Source organism: Scyliorhinus canicula, chromosome 12 (genome assembly GCF_902713615.1).
Source record: "Scyliorhinus canicula chromosome 12, sScyCan1.1, whole genome shotgun sequence".
Lineage (NCBI taxonomy): Eukaryota > Metazoa > Chordata > Chondrichthyes > Carcharhiniformes > Scyliorhinidae > Scyliorhinus > Scyliorhinus canicula.
In genome coordinates this window covers 10,277,599-10,298,419 of record NC_052157.1, presented here as the reverse complement: position 1 = coordinate 10,298,419, position 20,821 = coordinate 10,277,599, and the positions used below count along the sequence as shown (strand labels likewise).

The 20,821-nt window shown below is 47.3% G+C and overlaps 1 protein-coding gene across 1 annotated transcript; it reads left to right on the top strand.

The window, feature by feature from the left end:
- The first annotated feature begins 7,190 nt into the window (after window positions 1-7,190).
- On the top strand, window positions 7,191-20,172 carry LOC119975231 (calmodulin-like protein 4). Its single transcript, XM_038814889.1, has 5 exons — window positions 7,191-7,305; window positions 7,395-7,425; window positions 13,188-13,328; window positions 17,583-17,771; window positions 18,969-20,172. The coding sequence occupies exons 1-5, from the start codon at window positions 7,303-7,305 to the stop codon at window positions 19,097-19,099; spliced, it is 495 nt and encodes a 164-aa protein (XP_038670817.1). The 5' UTR covers window positions 7,191-7,302; the 3' UTR covers window positions 19,100-20,172.
- The last annotated feature ends 649 nt before the right edge of the window (window positions 20,173-20,821 follow it).

The following is a 20,821-nucleotide window of genomic DNA, read 5'->3' as shown; positions in this document are numbered from 1 at the left end:
ACAACCAATCACCAGACAAGACACCACCACTATAAAGCTCACAGGGCATTAAGACTCCCGCTCTTTTTCAGGACCCAGACACTGAGACAGTCAGAGTGCACAAGTCAATGGACATTATTGCCATGTGGTAGCTAGTAAGTCTGGTCAAGCCAGTAAGAGGTTGTCAGTAGGATTAGTAGAGTGTCAACCCACAGCTGAACATGTACAGCCGTTCATAGTTTAAATAAAACCGTGTTGGATCATCTCCGGTGTTAGACTTTTGTTTCTAGCTTCCCTGCATCCAGTTGGAGTCAACGTCAAACCAACCTGCCTAACACATCAAGACCCACGTAGACACGGGGAGAATGTGCAAACTCCACATGGACAGTGACCAGTGCCCGGGATCGAACCGGAGTCCTCGGCGCCGTAGGCAGCAATGCTAACCACTGTGCCACCGTGCCACCCCTACTTCACAGCAGCGATAAAGGATAACCAGGTTTCATTGGTTACAATATATAACATCTCTCCCCTTTTGTTCCTGGAGTGCGACAACAAATATTATCTTAAAGCTTTACTCATGATGAACAGAGATGATTAGGTTAAGTGAATGGGCTAGGGTCTGGCAGGTGGAATACAATGTTGACAAATGTGAGGTTATCCATTTTGGTAGGAATAACAGCAAAAGGGATTATTATTTAAACGATAAAATATTAAAGCATGCCGCTGTGCAGAGAGACCTGGGTGTGCTAGTGCATGAGTCATAGAAAGTTGGTTTACAGGTGCAACAGGTGATTAAGAAGGCAAATGGAATTGTGTCCTTCATTGCTAGAGGGATGGAGTTTAAGACTAGGGAGGTTATGTTGCAATTGTATAAGGTGTTAGTGCGGCCACACCTGGAGTATTGTGTTCAGTTTTGGTCTCCTTACTTGAGAAAGGACGTACTGGCGCTGGAGGGTGTGCAGAGGAGATTCACTAGGTTAATCCCAAACTGAAGGGGTTGGATTATGAGGAGAGGTTGAGTAGACTGGGACTGTACTCATTGGAATTTAGAAGGATGAGGGGGGATCTTATAGAAACATTTAAAATTATGAAGGGAATAGATAGGATAGATGCGGGCAGGTTGTTTCCACTGGCGGGTGAAAGCAGAACTAGGGGACATAGCCTCAAAATAAGGGGAAGTAGATTTAGGACTGAGTTTAGGAGGAACTTCTTCACCCAAAGGGTTGTGAATCTATGGAATTCCTTGCCCAGTGAAGCAGTTGAAGCTCCTTCATTACATGTTTTTAAGGTAAAGATAGATAGTTTTTTGAAGAATAAAGGGATTAAGGGTTATGGTGTTCGAGCCGGAAATTGGAGCTGAGTGCACAAAAGATCAGCCATGATCTCATTGAATGGCGGAGCAGGCTCGAGGGGCCAGATGGCCTACTCCAGCTCCTAGTTCTTATGTTCTTATGTTCTTATTAATACTAGTCTCTTAGATGGATTCCGCTTCGGTATAATCCGTCATTCAGCAATCTTTCTTTTCACACTCTCCGTAGCCTGTTCCATACTGGGCTCAGACACACCATCTCATGAAGATGCTTCTCCTTCAGCTTTTGCCAGTGCGGTTGGTTCGACTGGTAGAATCTGCCCTCGACCCAGTTGTAGTTGTGGGTCCAGCGATTTCCCAACCTTGAACGTCCGATGTTGGCCTTTCAGCTACCGACTCTGCAAATCCCCGATTTGACGGGAGGGTTTGATTGGTGTGTCTCCTCCAAACCTTCTCGCCATCAGTTTGCACCGTATCAGAGATAGGTCTTTGTGAGCAGCGTGGCAGGAACCCGCTTCTCACCTGGGGAGTGGTTTCTTATTAAAACCCTTTCTCCTTACTCAAACCATCTTGGCTCTGCTGAATGTTCACGGTGAGTAATTTGGTTTCGTTATTCTCGCTCCACCATGGTAGATGTGTCAGGCGGTGAGCAAATCACACTTTGTTTTCGGCTTCAGTTTTAGAGACAATATTGCCGGTGGGTTTTGGGTTGTCACACAGGCAGCGTTTCTGTACAAAACGGGGAACTTGTTCACTCTCACGACCCTTCATCCTTAGAGGTTTTGATGGCATTTTACAATGACTGTGTCAACCTCGCTGCCAATCTGCTTGTGGGAGGATGACGAGATGCTGTTTGTATATGTTGTATGCTATTTTTCCATTAATTCTTTTGACGTGAACTGAGTTCCGTTATCGCTGACTAGTTGTTCCGGTTTGCCAAATACTTTGCCAGTCGTTCGATAGTCTTCTCCGTAGTCGCTGACTTCAATGCCATGATTCCGGGCCAGTTGGAATGTGCGGCCGCCAGGACAAGAAACACATTTCCTTCAATTGGTCCCGCGAAATCGACATGCACTCTTGGCCATGGTCGCTTTGGCCAATCCCAAGAGTGAAGTGGTGGTAGAGTTGGAGTATTTAGCGCGGAGTATTTGGCACGGTAGCACAGTGGTTAGCACAGTAGCTTCACAGCTCCAGGGTCCCAGGTTCGATTCCCGGCTTGGGTACTGTCTGTGTGGAGTCTGGACGTTCTCCCCGTGTCTGCGTGGGTTTCCTCCGGGTGCTCCGGTTTTCTCCCGCAGTCCAAACATGTGCAGGTTAGGTGGATTGGCCACGCTAAATTGTCCACAAAAAGATTAGGTGGGGTTACTGGGTTACGGGGATAGGGTGGAGGTATGGGCTTAAGTAGAGTGCTCTTTCCAAGGGCCGGTGCAGACTCAATGGGCTGAATGGCCTCCTTCTGCACTGTAAGTTCTATGATTCTAGGATGATTCTATTTCATATCTTAGCACAAGATATTAACCTACTCTTTCTTCCACCTGTGCGTCTGGTCCCAGTAACAAAAAATAACAACTCTTAAGTTGTCGTATTTTCTTTAACTATTCCCCCTATCTAACGTCTTTCCCTTCCAATTTATTTTGTATTTTTATTTGTTCGTTCTTTAAAATTTCCTTTGCTTAGTTGGACTGCAGCTTTACGAATTTTTCTGTAAACACCAATATATTTTTAAATTTGAAGATTTCAGCTGGAATTCTGTGTAATCTTGGTCCCTCCTGCTGTATTCCTCCTTCCCCCCCCTCCCCACCCTGTGCCCCCACCCAATTTCCTTGGACCAGGTCACTTTTTATGGCTCGCTCCCCAGTCTTTGCTGGGAAATTGGGAGGGGTTGGGGATTGGTGACGCACATCAGGCATAACAGACCTCAGCACTGCTTGGCCATGAAACTCAAGTCCGTCAGAAGGTCTTGTGTTCAATTCCAAAGACTTCAGCAGATGATCCGGGCTGACAGTCCCTGTGCAGTGTTGAGAGAGCACTGCATTGCGGGGGGTGCTGGATTTTGGTTTGAGACATTAAAACAATGAGACATTAAGACTGTCCTATCTGGTGGGCGTGAAAGATCGGGTCAATATTAAAAGAAGAGTAGGAGAGCTCTCCTGGTGTCCTAATGATAATAATAATAATCATTATTGTCACAAGTAGGCTTCAATGAAGTTACTGTGAAAAGCCCCTAGTCGCCACATTTCGGCGCCTGTTCGGGAAGGCCGGTAAGGGAATTGAACACGCGCTGCTGGCCTTGCTCTGCATCACGAGCCAGCTGTTTAGCCCACTATGCTAAACCAGTCCTGAAGAATATTTAACCTCAATCGACATGGCTACAAGAAATTATCTGGTCATCAATACCTTGCTGCTTCCTGGATCTGGCTGTGCACAAATTAGCTGTCACATTTCCTACATCACAATAGTGACTACAACTTCCAAAGCACATCATTGGCGGTAAAGCACATTGGGATTTCCTGAGATTGTGAAAGGTGATATACAAATGCAGATCTTTTTTTATTTTCCCTTTGTTAGTCAAAGTTAGAAATATATTTTAATTTAAGTTTTTATTTTGAAGCCTATGCAATCAATCATCCTATGATAAAAATGATCCGTTCTCTTACCCTTTACAAATTGAATGACCCCCATAGCAACATGGTTGTCAGGGACTAATGGGTATCTCCAGCTGTTATTACTCAAAACTCCATTCAGCCAAGGGGCAGTTCCAGCAGATACTCCTGGATTCAGGGTCACAGTTTGAGGAATAGCTGTTTGGATGGGGCCTATGTGAACTTGGAGCAGCAAGGGTCAGAGTTCAGGAGAGGAGGAGAGAAACTGGAGAAACAGATGAAACATTAGCGAACACGATGAGTGGCTCTGACCTCGGCCGCAGTCCAGCTGTAGGTGGGTGTCCGCGTGTGCGTCACATGTTTACGTCACTTGTGGATGAATGAGTCTGTGTGCCTGAAAATGAGAGTGTGTGTATGCGGATATGTGTGTGTCTGTGTGCTTGTCTGTGTGTGTCCATGTCTGTGTGTGGGTGTGTTTGTGTTTATGCATGTGGGTTTCGGTGTGTGTGTGTGGGTGTATATGTGGGGGGTTAGTGTCTGTGTGTGGGTGTGTGTCTGTATGGGTGTCTGTGTCTAGGTGTGTGTATGTGTTGTTATGGGAGCGGTGTTTCCAGAACCCCAAAATGTATCATGGAGTTCAACCAACCTCCCCCTTTAATGTATTGTTGCTTTTGAAGCACACGGCTTGGTCTCCAGGTGTGGTATTACAATTATGGACACGTGGGTTTTTAAACACAAAACAATGTTTATTCCATGAACTCAACTTAACCTTTTAAATAAACATTGGATCACTCAACACCCCTGACTTCAAAGATAACCCCGAAAATAATACAACACTAAATAATCCTTCCGTTGTTCCTTTAAATATCCAAGGGACTTGACACCTTTAAAAAGAAACACATCAGGTTAAAGACATTACTATTATGAGTTTAAATCACCCAAATGATTCAGAGATAGTCTTTCATGGCAGAGATCACAGCAGATCCAGCTCACTGCAAACACAGACACACCCAAGCTCTTTTCCTCAAAACTGAAACCAAAAACAGAAGTGAGCTCAGCTCAGCTTCCCCCACCCTCTGACATCACATCAGTAATATGAGCTGCTCCATTTCTTAAAGGTACATTGCTTAAATATCCATTTCTTAAAGGTACTCTCACATGACAGTGTGTGTGGGTCTATGTTTTATTCATTTACGGGATGTGGGTGTCGCTGGTTAGGCCAGTATTTGTTGCCCTTCCCTAGTTGCCCTTCAGAAGATGTTGGTGAACTGTCTTCTTGAACCACTGCAGTCCTTGAGGTGTAGGTACACCCACTGTGCTGTTAGGGAGGGAGTTCCAGGATTTTGCCCCAGCGACAGTGAAGCAACGGCCGATATATTTCCCAGTCAGGGTGGTGAGTGACTTGGAGGGGAACCTCCAGGTGGTGGGGTTCCCAGGTATCTGCTGCTCTTGTCCTTCTAGATGGTAGTGGTTGTGAGTTTGGAAGGTGTTGTCTAAGGAACCTTGGTGAGTTACTGAAGTGCATTTTGTAGATGGTACAGCTGCCACTGTTCGTTGGTGGTGGAGGGTTTGTATGTTTGTGGAAAGTGGAGCAATGAAGCGGGCTGCTTTGTCCTGGATGGTGTTGAGTCTCTTGTGTGTTGTTGGAGCTGCGCTCATCCAGGCAAGTGGAGAGTATTCCATTACACTCCTAACTTGTGCCTTGTAGATGGTGGACAGGCTTTGTGGGGGGGGGGGGGGGGGGGCAGGAGGTGAGTTACGCAGTGTAGGATTCCTAGCCTTTGTCTTGCCCTGGTACCCACAGTATTAATATGGCTGGTCCAGTACAGCTTCTGATCAATGGTAACCCTCAGGATGTTGATTGTGGAGATTCAGCAATGGTAATGCCACTGAATGTCAAGTGGCGGTGATGAGATCCCTCTTGTAGAAGATGGTCATTGCCTGGCACTTGTGTGGTGCGAATGTAACTTTCCACTTATCAGCCCAAGCCTGGATATTGTCCAGGGTTTGCTGCATTTGGACATGGACTGCTTCATTATCTGAGGAGTCGCGAATGATGCTGAACATTATGCAGTCATCCGCAAACATCCCCGCTTCTGACCTTATGATGGAAGGAAGGTCTTTGATGAAGCAGCTGATGATGGTTGGGCCTAGGACACTACCCTGGCGAACTCCTGCAGTGATGTTCTGGAACCCAGATGATTGACCTCCAACCACCACAACCATCTTCTTTTGTGCCAGGTATGACTCCAACCAGCAGAGAGTTTCCCCCTGATTCCCATTGACTCCAGTTTAGCTAGGGCTCCTTCATGCCATACTCGATCAAATGCCGTCTTGATGTCAAAGGCAGTCACTCTCACCTCACGCCTGGCATTCAGCTCTCTGTCCACGTTTGAAGCAAGGCTGGAATAAGGTCAGGAGCTGAGTGGCCCTTGTGGAATCCAAATTGCGCGCCTGTGAGCATATTGCTGAGTAAGTGCCGCTTGATAGCACCGTTGATGACTCCTTTCATCACTTTGCTGATGACGGAGAGTTGACTGATAGGACACTAATTGGCTGGGTTGAATTTGTCCTGTTTTTTTGTGTACAGGACACACCTGGGCAATTTTGCACATTGCTGGGTAGATGCCAGGGTTGTAGTGTCTGCGTGCGTGTGGGTGTCTGTGTGTGGAGGTGTGTGTCTGTGTATTGGTTTGTGTGTGTGCGTCTGTGTTGGTCTGTGTGTGTATGCATGTTTTTGTGTCTGTCTGTGTGTGTTTGTTTATGTCTGTGGTGTGTGTGTCCATGTGTGTATGTCTGCGTGTGTGTCTGTAATGGTCTGAGTGTGTGTGTCTGTATGTGTGTGTTTGTGTTGGCCTGTGTGTGTGTATGTGTGTTTTTGTGTCTGTATTTGTTTGTGTTTGTGTGTGTGTGTCTGCAAGTGTGTCTGTGTTGGCCTGTGTGTGTGTATGTGTGTTTTTGTGCCTGTATTTGTTTGTGGGTGTGTGTATGTGTCTGCGTGTATGTCTGTGTTGGTCTGTGGCTGTGTTGGTCTATGTGCGTGTGTTTGTGTCTGTGTATGTCGGGGTGGGTGGGTGGGTGGGTGTGTATCTGTGTGTGTCTTTGGGTGTGTCTGTGTTGGTCTGTGTGCGTGTGTTTGTGTCTGTTTATGTGTGTGTGTGGGTGGGGGGGAGGGGGGGGTCAGATGGATTAACAGCTGCGAGCTGGAATCTGACCCTGTGGGAAGTCTGATTCTGTTACCATAGTGACCGGGGTATTTATTGCATCCATTGAGCAATACTCATTGTGGATTGGTGGACTTTAGACTATAATCAGATAGATGGAGAGGAAGTCAAGCAGTTCTGGATTGCAACGAGAGAGACAAACACATTGTTAAAAAAGAAGAAAACAGGAAGATAGCAACAGAAAAACATGGTAAAAAAAAAACAGGAGCATCGCAGTACTTTCAAAATAATTATTTGTGGAAACTACAATGCAGTAATTTCCTCTTGTTCCAAATACAGGCGAAATATCTCACACAGGATGAAATCCACGGTGAGTATAATCCTTAGATATGCTTGGTTACTTATTTGTTATTGGAGTCCGTGCTATGTAAACTGTTCTCCTGTTGTGACCGGGCCGCCATTCTTTACTCCTTTCCCACAGAGCCTCCCGCCACCATGGCCCTCACACACTCTCTTCAAACTCCTCCACCATCTTATAACCCTACCTTTACAAAACCGATTCAACTTGCTTCCTTCAGCCCCGAATCCTGATTTCTCCCCTACTTCCTCCTCAACGTCAATTGCTCCAATGTGTGCAGCTGGGGGATTTGATCAGAGCGTAGGGTTAATGGATTGATTGATTGATTGCCACATGCACCGAAATACAGTGAAAAGTATTTTTCTGAGGCCGAGGGAACATACAAAGTAGACAAAAAGAATAATCGACAAAATGCATCGACAAACAGTGATTGGTTACAGTGCGGAACAAGGGGCCAAACAAAGCAAATACATGAGCAAGAGCAGCATAGGGCGTCGTGAATAGTGTTCTTGCAGGGAACAGATCAGTCCGAGGGGGAGTCATTGAGGAGTCTAGTAGCTGTGGGGAAAAGCTGTTCCTATGTCTGGATGTGCGGGTCTTCAGACTTCTGTACCTTCTGCCTGATGGAAGGGTTTGGAAGAAGGCAACGCCTGGGTGGGAGGGGTCTCTGACAATGCTGTCTGCCTTCCTGAGGCAGCGGGAGGTGTGGACAGAATCATTGTGGGGGTGGCAAGCTTGTGTGATGCGTTGGGCTGAGTTCACCATACTCTGCAGTTTCTTGCGATCTTGGGCCGAGCAGTTGCCATACCAACCTGTGATGCAGCCGGATAGGATGCTCTCTATCGCACATCTGTATAAGTCTGTGCGAGTCTATGCAGACATGCCGAATTTCTTTAGCTTCCGTAGGAAGTAGAGAAGTTGTTGGGCTTTCTTCACTGTTGCATCAACGTGAGTGGACCAGGACAGACTGTTGGTGATGGTGACCCCCAGGAACTTAAAGCTTTCAGAGGAGCAAGAGTCACTGATTTGGCTGCTCAAGCTTCTTTGGCCATCCACAAGATGATGGCCGATCTTTTGACTGAACTCCACTTTCCTTTCTTACCCCTTCAATTAATGCCTCGACCATTTACGCGTGGCTGTCTGATGCGTTCCCATGTTGCTTCGACCCCCTCCTCTGACAAGCATGGGGTGGGTGCTCCCGTGAGCCGAGTTTTTTTAAATATAAATTAAGAGTACCCAATTCATTTTTCCAATTAAGGGGCAGTTTAGCGTGGCCAATCCACCTACCCTGCATATCTTTGGGTTGTGGGGACAAAACGCACGCAAACACGGGGAGAATGTGCAAACTCCACACGGACAGTGACCCAGAGCCGGGATCGAACCTGGACCTTGGCGCTGTGAGGCAGCAGGGCTAACCCACTCCCCCACCGTGCTGCCCTCCCGTGAGCCGAGTTGACAGCTAACTTTCTGCATTTGCTCCTGACTCCCACCCTAAATCCACTTCCGCAGGCCTGGGAACCCTCAACCTTTCTCATGGCTGCTCTGCTGATATGCTGACCAGGAGCTGTTGTGTGCAGTAGAAAGCAGGAGAGAGAGCATAAAAACAGTTTGGCCCGCCTCGCCACGGTGCAGTAAAGGGTTAACATCAGAAGCACACACGATGCTGATGTAACAATAATGTCAGATCTCATGACTGAGTAATAAGAGAGATCCTGAAGGCGAGGAAAGAAGGAAGGACAAAAGAAAAATTCCAAGACCCACCAAAACCTCAGAATATCATGGAAGCAGTAAAGGCAAGCTGTGTCACGCACCCGGAGACCAAACACAGGCCTGAAATGACAGGCAGCGGCGGAGAAACAAGATCAAATTCAGGAATAATTCCAGAGCTCAGCAGGAGCTTGGAATCCGCCCTACCACTCCCAGAACCATTTCAGAGTCCAGAAGGCCATCAACAAGACCAGAAGTGGCACAACTGGGGAAGATGGTTCACAAAGTACAGAACTGCTTTGCGTTTACACAAAACAGGCCAGAAAGACTGGGTCAGCACCCTACTTTATGCTGTAGGAACTATTGCTGATAATGTGATAGTAAGACATGGCGTTGATGAGACTTTAGCTTCGTCTGAAGAATTCATGCAACCTTTATTGTATCAGAAGGTGGCACAGTGGCGCAGTGGTTAGCACTGCTGCCTCATGGCGCTAAGGACCCGGGTTCGATCTCGGATCCGGGTCTGTGTCTGTGTGGAGTTTGCACATTCTCCCCGTGTCTGCATGGGTCTCACCCCTACAACCCAAAGATGTGCAGGGGAGGTGGATTGGCCACGCTAAATTGCTCCTTAATTAGAAAAGTTAAAAATATATATTTATAAATATTAGAAATATGAAACAAAACTCTTCTATCAGCATCTATCAGGACTGAATAATTGAAAGGGCTAAATTTAACAGATAAAAAGAAAGAAATGAACTGATTCACAACAAACTCATTAGTCTTTGGCCACCATCGCACTAAGTTTAGGCTCCGATCATTTGCCCCCTTCCATCACTGTCTGGGTGGTATTGTACTCAGTCTCACTTTAACCCAGCATATGCCAGACCCTTCAACTGCAGCTTTGGTATTTAACAGCAGCATTGCTGCCTCTGTCAGCTACAGATCCTCCTCCAGACTGTCCTTGTCAATGGAGTCTGCAACTCTGCCTCGGAATTCTGAATTTTAATCACTCCACCATTGGGGGCTGTAGCTTCAGCTGACAATGCCCTGAGCTTTGGAATTCCCTTCCTAAACCTTTCCATCTCTCCAGCTCTCTCCCTCATTTGTTCCTCTATTGTTGGTCAACAATTTTAATATCTCCAGTGTTGAAGCTGTTAGAGAAATGCAAATTGATGTTGTTGAAAATGAAATGAAATGGGCAGGGGGTGGCGAGGACGGTGGCGTGGGTGGTAGGGTCCAGGGTCAAGCCAGGCTGGGGACTCGCGCTATTTGGGGTTGGGGAGGAGCCGGGAGTGCAGGAGGCGAAAGAGGCCGATGTTTTGGCCTTTGCGTCCCTAGTAGCCCGGCGGAGGATCTTGTTGCAATGGAAAGATGCGAGACCCCCAAGAATGGAGACCTGGATTAATGACATGGCGGGATTCATTAAGCTGGAGAAGGTCAAATTTGCCCTGAGGGGGTCGGTACAAGGGTTCTTTAGGAGGTGGCAGCCTTTCCTCGACTTTCTGGCTCAACGATAGGGAACTAGGTCAGCAGCAGCAGCAACCTGGGGGGGGGGGGGTTTAGGGGGGTATTGTTTATGTTAATTTAATTTATTTTTAATTTATTTTGTTGTTCATCGGGTTGGGGGGGGGTGGGGTGGCTCGTTATATGCGCTGTTACGTGTCCAGGGGGGTGTTTATTATTGTTATTATTATTGTTTTGTTGTTATACATTTTTCAAAAATTTCAATAAAAATTATTTATTATAAAAAAAAGAAAATGAAATGAAATGAAAATCGCTTATTGTCGCAAGTAGGCTTCAAATGAAGTTACTGTGAAAAGCCCCTAGTCGCCACATTCCGGCGCCTGTTTGGGGAGGCTGGTACGGGAATTAAACCGCGCTGCTGGCCTGCCTTGGTCTGCTTTCAAAGCCCTGTGCTCAACCCCTACATTCAGTGACAAACAGGGGCCGGAATCTTCCAGCCCCCTCCCTCCCCCCACCCCCTCATTGAAGGCGACCCAGCAAAACGCCCATTGAATTTTGGCGGGAATTTACGATCCCAATCCTGGCTGCTACTTTTTGTTTTGCATGATTTGTATCAATGTTCCCACACTCCTGGGATTCAGTGTTATTGTAAATGTGCGAAGGGAATGCCGTGGCTGTTTTGTTGTGTGGTAGGTATTTAAACTGAGTTTGGGGATTGTCCCAGTCAGCCTTTATACAGCAGGTACATTTGGACCTCTGCACAAGGTGAGAGCTTTTGCTCTCTTCAAGGTCTCGCTACTCAGCCATGTGATCCGACATCACTATTACATCAGCATCATGTACACTTGATGCGGCATGGGGACACAGTGGTTAGCACTGTTGCTTCACAGCAGCAGGGTCCCGGGTTCGATTCCCAGCTTGGGTCACTGTCTGTGCGGAGCCTGCAAATTTTCCTCGTGTCTGCGTGGGTTTCCTCCGGGTGCTCCGGTTTCCTCCCACAAGTCCCGAAAGACGTGCTGTTAGGTGAATTGGACAGTCTGAATTCTCCCTCCGTGAACCCAAACAGGCACCGGAATGTGGCGACTAGGGGATTTTCACAGTGACTTCATTGCAGTTTTAATGTAAACCTACTTTTGACAACAAAGATTATTTAATATTAAGGGCAGCACAGTGGCACAGTGGTTAGCAGTGCTGCCTCACGGCGCCGAGGTCCCAGGTTCGATCCTGGCTCTGGGTCACTGTCCGTGTGGAGTTTGCACATTCTCCCCGTGTCTGCGTGGGTTTCACCCCCACAACCCAAAGATGTGCAGGGTAGGTAGATTGGCCTTGCTAAAAATTGCCCCGTAATTGGAAAAAATTAATCAGGTACTATAAATGTATTTTTTTTTAAATTACACTGCCTTCGGAGGCAGAAAGTTCTCAAAGTTCTCAAAGAGAAAGTTCTCAAAGAGAAAAGAAATCTTTCCATCTGTGTCCTATAAGGGTGCTCCCCTAATGACTACAAAGACTTGTGTAGCAGACATGTTCTGCGATCAACGCCGCCTCAACAAAAGCCTTAATCCACATGAAAATTGGTAACTTTGCAAAAGTACCACAGGCTCTTTAGAACGAAAATCCCCAGTAATATCCAGAAGTTTCAGGACAAACGCTGATGGGGAAAAAAAGGGACGAACACACACAATAAAAGGATCAAACATAATACATTGATCATATTTCTTAGAGACGCACCCTCAGAGTAATGTAAACTATTAATTCCAGACACACTTAATCAGTTTGAGCATAGGGTAGCTTTGTCGCTCAATCCCATATCAGGTGTTCCGGGCTATGCTTTGTTCCACAGTCTTTGATAACCGTCAAGAGGTCATTTATTATTTAACACATTACACTTGATCCACCCTGGCAGCTGCAAGTCTGAATTGGGAAATCGATGGAGGTTAGGGTTGACGGAAGAACTGCATCTTTCACATTCAGAAAAAGGCCTCTCATCACTCAGAGACACAAGAGGATTCAAAATGAATGCAGGGAGGGGCCCAATCCGATCCTGGTCTTTACAGAGTGGCTGATTGCAGTCAGGGGGGAGCTGTGGGAATTGGTTTGGATCTATAAGGGTGTACAGAATCATAGCTTAGCAGGACACAACAATTTAGGAGAGGAGGGGAACAAACCAGAGGGGATATCCACACAGGTAAGGATTTAACCTGGCGTCAAAGCGTATCTTTATAACCCCTCAATTCATCAGAATACACATTTTACATCAGCCACATTGCAAATTACCCACCCCCCCAATTTTTTTTAAATGCAAAAGAAAGTCAGTAATTTCATGTTGGTTTCACCTAAGTTGCAATTGTAAATCTGCAAATATTCGCTCACCTGCAGCAATTAAGCTCTAAATGACCCCGGGATTTATGGAACTCTGACATTGATATTTAAAAAGGCAGCTCCGTGAAACACAACTCACCTCGACAGCAGGATAATACGCAGCATTTTGTAAAATGCTCCGCTATGATGATGACAGTGATTCTGGCGTACGGGAAAACATTCCCAAGTTATTGACACTGATGCGACAGAGTGTGGTGTGGCATTGTCTAATCTTCTTCCTTCAGAATTCAAAGAGTGCTTCTCGCTGTATGACAAGACTCGCAAAGGCAAGATTTCCGCTGGAGACCTGATCACGGTGATGCGATGCCTGGGCACCAATCCCACACCGGGAGAGGTGGAGAGACACCTGCTGCATCACAAAATAGGTAAAAGCAACGGTTACATCGAATTTTACAGCTCAGAAACAGACCATTCGGCCCCACTGCTCTGTGCTCCCTCCGAGCCTCCTGCCACCCCTCTTCGCCTAACCCCATCAGCATAACCTTTTACATAAGAACATAAGAACATAAGAACATAAGAACTAGGAGCAGGAGTAGGCCATCTGGCCCCTCGAGCCTGCTCCGCCATTCAATTAGATCATGGCTGATCTTTTGTGGACTCAGCTCCACTTTCCGGCCCGAACACCATAACCCTTAATCCCTTTATTCTTCAAAAAACTATCTATCTTTACCTTAAAAACATTTAATGAAGGAGCCTCAACTGCTTCACTGGGCAAGGAATTCCATAGATTCACAACCCTTTGGGTGAAGAAGTTCCTCCTAAACTCAGTTCTAAATCTACTTCCCCTTATTTTGAGGCTATGCCCCCTAGTTCTGCTGTCACCCGCCAGTGGAAACAACCTGCCCGCATCTATCCTATCTATTCCCTTCATAATTTTAAATGTTTCTATAAGATCCCCCCTCATCCTTCTAAATTCCAACTAGTACAGTCCCAGTCTACTCAACCTCTCCTCATAATCCAACCCCTTCAGCTCTGGGATTAACCTAGTGAATCTCCTCTGCACACCCTCCAGCGCCAGTACGTCCTTTCTCAAGTAAGGAGACCAAAACTGAACACAATACTCCAGGTGTGGCCGCACTAACACCTTATACAATTGCAACATAACCTCCCTAGTCTTAAACTCCATCCCTCTAGCAATGAAGGACAAAATTCCATTTGCCTTCTTAATCACCTGTTGCACTTGTAAACCAACCTTCTGTGACTCATGCACTAGCACACCCAGGTCTCTCTGAACAGCGGCATGCTTTAATATTTTATCGTTTAAATAATAATCCCGTTTGCTGTTATTCCTACCAAAATGGATAACCTCACATTTGTCAACATTTTTAGTCCTTTCTCCTTCATGTACCTTCAGGAGTGTCCCCTTTTTTGTAATATGGAGACCAGAACTGATTGGCCCCTCCGAGTGCACCTTCATTTTCACTTCCGGCCTCAGCAGTGCCCACCTCTCTCAGGGGGTGCCCAGGTGCTGAGTTCGAAGACCATCACTGAGAAAGTAGCTCCCCCCTACTCTAGCTGACGGCACTGCAGATACGGGACCCCCGTTTGGTCCTAACACAGACGTCTGAATGTTGTGGGAACAACCTGTGCTTACTACGTAGGGTCTGATTGGAAGGTTCCCAATGACCCGGACCGTGACAATGTCTGGGGTGTTATGAGGGAGACCAGGTGTGGTAGTGGGGGGGTTCCACGGACCACATCACCGGCTCGCGACCAATCGCCCTTGAATGTGGGAACCCTGGCCAATGGGGTGTTTGCGTGGGGCCCTGGGAACAGGAATCGGGGCAGTGTGGATGAAGGAGCTGATGTGTAGAGACCTGCGGCTGGATTCTTCATTCGGGAGAATATGGGCGGGATTTTCTCATCCCGAGGCAGAGTGTCCACGCCGTCGTAAACGCCGTTGCAGGCCGCATTGGAGGCCTCCCCCCCCCCCCGGGTCGGCGCCCCCTCCCCCCCCCTCACAGGCCACCACCCAAACCTTCTAAGCTGAGGTCCCGCCAGCTGAGAGCAGGTTAGAACGGCGCCGGCGTGACTCAGCGTTTCCTTGACGGCCGCTCGGCCCATCCCGGCCCGGGAATCGGTGGGACGGCCGCGTAGAGTGGCCAGTGACCAGCGCCGCGCCAAACACGCCGGTGCCAATGGCGCCGATTCTTCGCTCTGCAGAGAATCACGTGCCGGCGTCGGGGTGGCGTGGCCCGGTCACGGGGACTCTCCGGCCTGGCGTTGGGCTGAGAGAATCACGGTCCACGTTCTCCTGCAGAAGATGAATTACACGCTGTCTACGATCTCCCTGGGAGCGTAAACCAGAAGCAATTTTGTATTCCTTGCCGTGCAACTTCATGCATGGCGCGGAACACGAGGGATTCCTGAGGGAATCCTCCCCTCAGGCTGGCATCCTGAGCGGACGGCCTGGTAGCGAGATCCTGTGGCCGGTCACCCCCCAACTGCTCAGCATCCCCCCACCCCCCAGATTTCCTGGGTGACCCCCACCTCCAAGTAAGGGGGTGATGCGGCCTGGCCCCTGTAATAGCCCCACAAGGCACTCTGTAATGTGCGGGACTCCCCAGGGACCTATGTCATGGGGGACCCCCCACAGAGACCTCTGTAATATGGGCCCCCCACCAGGCATCGCTGTAATAGGGGGACCCCCTCCACAGAGACCCCTAGCTGGCAAACTTTAACTAGCGGGGTGCCGCTGGGGTCCGTTCTGGGATCTCAACTGTTTGCAATCTATATAAATGATCTGCAAGCAGGGACAGAGGGTAACACAGCAACATCTGCAGATTATACTAATGCAGGAAAGCAGGCAGTGAAGAGGAGATAAAGGGTTTACAGACGGATATAGATAGACTAGAAGAATGGGCCAAAATTTGTCAGATGGAGTTTAATGTGGAAAAGCCTGCGGTTATTCATTTTGGCTGAAAACATAGACAGGAAAATTTATTATCCAAATGGAAAGCAGATTCAAGATGCATCTATGCGGAGGGATCTGGGTGTCTTTGTTCATGAATCGCAGAAAGTCGGTATGCAGGGACAGAATGTAGTAAGAAAGGCAAATGGAAATTTGCATTTATTGCAAAAGGACTGGAGTATAAAAGTAGAGAAGTGCTGTTGCAATTGTTTAGGGTGTTTGTGAGATTACATTTGGAGTATTGTGTCCAGTTTTGGTCCCCTTATTTGAGGAAGGATGTGGTCGTATTGGAGGCAGTTGGAAAAAAATGAAATGAAAATCACTTATTGTCACGAGTAGGCTTCAAATGAAGTTACTGTGAAAAGCCCCTAGTCACCACATTCTGGCACCTGTTCGGGGCGGCTGGTACGGGAATTGAACCGCGCTGCTGGCCTGCCTTGGTCTGCTTTAAAAGCCAGCTCATTAGCCCAGTGTGCTAAACCAGCCCCAGTTCAGCGGAGGTTCACCAGATTGATTCCGGGGACGAAAGGGTTGACGTGTGAGGAGAGATTAAACAGTTTGGCCTTATTCTCGCTGCAGTTTAGAAGGATGAGACGGGTTCTGATCAAGGTATATATGTTACTAAAAGGAATTGATAAAATAAATGTAAACCAAATATTCCCCCTTGTGGGGCAATGTAGAAGAAGAGGCCACAGATATAGGTTGAGAGGTGGTAATTTAAAACTGAGATGAGGAGGAAATACTTCTCGCAGAGGGTGGTGAGTCTGTGGAAGTCTCTGCCCCATAGTGTGGCGGAAACTGAGTCATTAAATGGTTTCAAGAAGGAGATAGATACGTTTCTTATTTTTTTAAATGGGTTAAAGGGATATGGGGAGCAGGTAGGGAGGTGGATTTCAGACGAGGAAGCGATCAGCCATGATCTGATTGAATGGCAGAGTAGGCTCCAAGGACCAAATTGCCTATTTCTGCTCCTAATTCCTATGTTCCTTAATAGGGGGACCTTCCCAGAGACTCCTGCAATAGCGGGGCCCCAGGGACCCTTATAATGGGAGAGCCCCCACAGGGACCCCTGTAATAGGGGAACATCCCCAGGGACCCTTGTAATAAGGGGACCCCCGGGACCATTATAATAGGGGGGCCCCATACGGATCCCGGTAATCGGCAGGCCGCCCCCCACAGGGACAGCTGTATTAGGAAGACCCCACACAGGGGCCCCCTGACTAAAGTGACCTCCACCATTGACCCACCCCCCCCCCCACACACACACACAGACACCCCGCCCCCTCAGAAATGGGACTCCTGTATGAAAGCTAGACAGAAGTCCGGACAGGGGCAGTGATACTGTCCTAGGATCTCAACTGTATGTAGATATAGCTGTAATACTTACCTTGCAGCTCCAGCTGTCCATTGCTGAAAGGCGAACAGCTGTGACCAGCCTGGCTCCCACTGATCCATTATCTGCAAGCCATTCATAGCTTGGAGTAGTGGTGAGTGATTGACAGCTCAGAAAAAACCGTCAGCAGCTTTGATCCATTCATATCCTTTCATGATTCAGCGGCCTAAGTGGTGAAACCCCAATGTTTGTAAACATTGACCACATCAAAGAGAGGTAAGTGCAGTGAAATCACACACTTGAGTGACTGGATGCACTTAGCGCTTGGGAGAAAGGAAGCTACTGACCTTTGACCTGGTGCCTTTTTGTAACCAGAAAGAAATGGCGAATTGGATTTTTCAAAATTCCTTGCCATCATCCACCAACAAAGGCAGCAAGAGGATCCACAGAAAGAGATTCTGGAAGCCATGTTGATGACGGACAAACAGAAAAGAGGCTTCATAACAGCGACTGAGTTGAGGACCAAACTGACGCAACTTGGAGAGAAACTTACCAACGAGGAAGGTGAGGAACCACCACAACAAATAACACTTTTGTTTACAATACAAACTCCTCCAGGAAGTTACATTTAAATAGCATCTTTCAAACACATTTTACAGCCAATGAGATGCTGATTGAAGTGCATTCGCTGTTGTAGGAAATGGAGCAGCCATGGTGTGCACAGCAGGATCCCACAACCAAACCATTCAATGAAGGTTTAGTGATGTCAGTTGAGGGATGGGTATTGACCAGAACTCTGGGGCGAACTCCCCAGCTCTTCATCCAATTGTGGGATCTTATACATTTACCCAAGAGGGGAGATGGGGCCTTATTTAATGTCATCCCGCCGCCCCCGCCCACCCCCCTCTCCTCCGCTCCGACCACCACCAAGACATGGCACTGCCAACAGTGTAGCATTCCTTCAGTCCTGCAAATTAATGTCAGCCTGGATTCTGTGCTCAGGTCTCTAGAGTGGGAATTGGACCCATGATATCCTGTCCCAATTGTTCGAATACTACCAAAAGCTGACCTATTCGCTTCACTTCACCTATCCAGTTGCTGATTCCACTGAGAAGAGCAGTCTTCTGCTACCCTGTCCCTACTCCTTCAACCACACTCCTGAAACAATAGCCACTTGGGTGGGCAAACAGAGGACCGGTCAGTGACCTTTAGGCTACATTCAGGTTCACTAGGTTGAACGCTGGGAGGAGAGGCTTGTCCTCTGATGAGAGGTGGAGTAAATTGGGGGAATATTCTCTGGAGTTTCGAAGAATGAAAGGTGATCTAATCGATACAAAGCCGTTCAGGAAGAGCTTCACAGGGTAGCCACGAAGACATTGCTTCCCCCGGCTGGGGAATCTAAAACGTGAGGCACAGACTAATTGGTCACTGAGGACCAAGAGAAATGTCTTCACTCAGAGGATTGAAAATCTTTGGAATTCGCTTTCCTAGAGGGTTGTGTTGTTGCTCTATCGTTCAGTATATGTAAGGCTGAGGTGGTGTTCTCATGTTCCACAAGAGTCAGTGCCTTTGGGAAAAGAGGGGGAATCAGCGGAGGAACGGGAGCAGAGGGGGGATTGGGGGAATTATTAGTTGGTCTCAATAAATCAACAAAGGTTTTGCAATGAATGAGATTGTACGTAGTTTGCAATTATGATACATACAGAGGTTAAAATGACAAAACATAAATGTTGAACTAAATTGTGCAAATCAATCTTACAGTTGATGACCTCTTGCGGGAAGCAAACATTCCTCCCAATGGCATTGTGAAATATGAAGACTTCATTCGGAAAATCACTCTACCACCAGCAGAATACCGAGCTTCCTCCAAACAATATACTGGGAAATCCTAATACCACAACTCAGTATCCCGATGTTAAGCCATCTAAATTATTCACTCGTTGATTCAGCTGCACCCTGATTGAAGATCAGACAGTCGTCACCACAAACATCAAGATAAATACAAATGAAGCAATTGATTTGGTCCTCCTTGAAAGAGCTTTGGCTGCCTGGCAGTGTGTCTAACTCTCGCTTAAATAACTCCCAGGCTCTTCCTCTTCGCTTCTCTGCCCAAATCCCATTCCCAGTGTTGAGCAAATTCAGTGTGAAGCCGAACCGAGTTCTTTCGCTCGTTCCCAGCGTTTGTCGTCACTGTTTATTGCCCGCCCCTAACTGCCCTTGAAAAGGTGGTAGTGAATTCACTCTCGACAACTGGGTAACTCGCTGGGCCACTTCAGGGGGTAGTTAAGAGTCAACCACATTGCTGCGGATCAGGAGTCACATGTGGATGGATTACGGATGAGAATCCAGGAGTCACATGTTCACCATGGTGAACTTCCTGACGCTATTCCTAAATTTGCCTTTCACCAGTTGGTATCTGTGCAAGCCTTATCCTCCTAACACAGTTAACCATGAAGTGACCTTCTCACATCTTGACTTTCCAATAATATTCAATATCTTCGAATCCGCTGAAGAGTCCCTATCCTCACCTTTTATCGAGACAGAAATTATTGGCCTTTTACAATAACTAGAACAGCAGCAACTTGCATTTATGGAGCAGCTTTAATATAGTAAAACTCCCTAAGGCGCTGCACAGGACGATAATCAAAATAAAGTTGACTCCGAGCCACCTCAGCGACATTAGAGCAGATGACCAAAAACTTGGTCAAAGAGGTACATTTTCAGGAAGTGATTGAAGGGAGGGAGGAGGAAAGGTGGAAGGTTGGTGAGGTGGGGAGGTAGAAAGTTAAAGAGGTGGAGGCGTGGAGAGGTAGAGAAGAAGGGAGGCAGAGAGTATCATGTTCTATAGACTGGCCGATATGAATGATGCACTACAGAACATCTAGTTCAAACAACTGGGTGGTAAAGATAACTGGAATAAATAAATAACAAACTACAAACACTTTGGGGCACCACGGCACCGAGGTCCCAGGTTCGATCCCGGCCCTGGGTCACTGTCCGTGTGGAGTTTGCACATTCTCCCCGTGTTTGCATGGGTTTCGCCCCCACAACCCAAAGATGTGCAGGTAGGTGGATTGGCCACGTTAAATTGCCCCTTAATTGGAAAAAATGAATTGGATACTCTAAATTTAGTGGGCAGCACGGTAGCACAAGTGATTAGCACTGTGGCTTCACAGCGCCAGGGTCCCAGGTTCAATTCCCTGCTGGGTCACTGCCTGCATGGAGTCTGCACGTTCTCCCCTTGTCTGCGTGGGTATCTTCCGGGTGATTCGGTTTCCTCCCACAGTCCAGAGATGTTCAGGTTAAATGAATTGGACATGATAAATTGCCGTTAGTGACCAAAAAAAAGGATAGGAGGGATTATTGGGTTATGGGGATAGGGTGGAAGTGAGGGCTTAAGTGGGTCAGTGCAGACTCGATGGGCTGAATGGCCTCCTTCTGCACTGTATGTTCTATGTACTAACGAACCATTATAGAGCTACTGCAAAATACATTTATCCACCAACATGACTTACTCCCAACTGCTTAGAGGCACAGAGCTGCATGGTAGACTTACACTACCACATTCTGGTCGGAGGGCTTATATAATATTATATACAGAATTGCTTTATGCA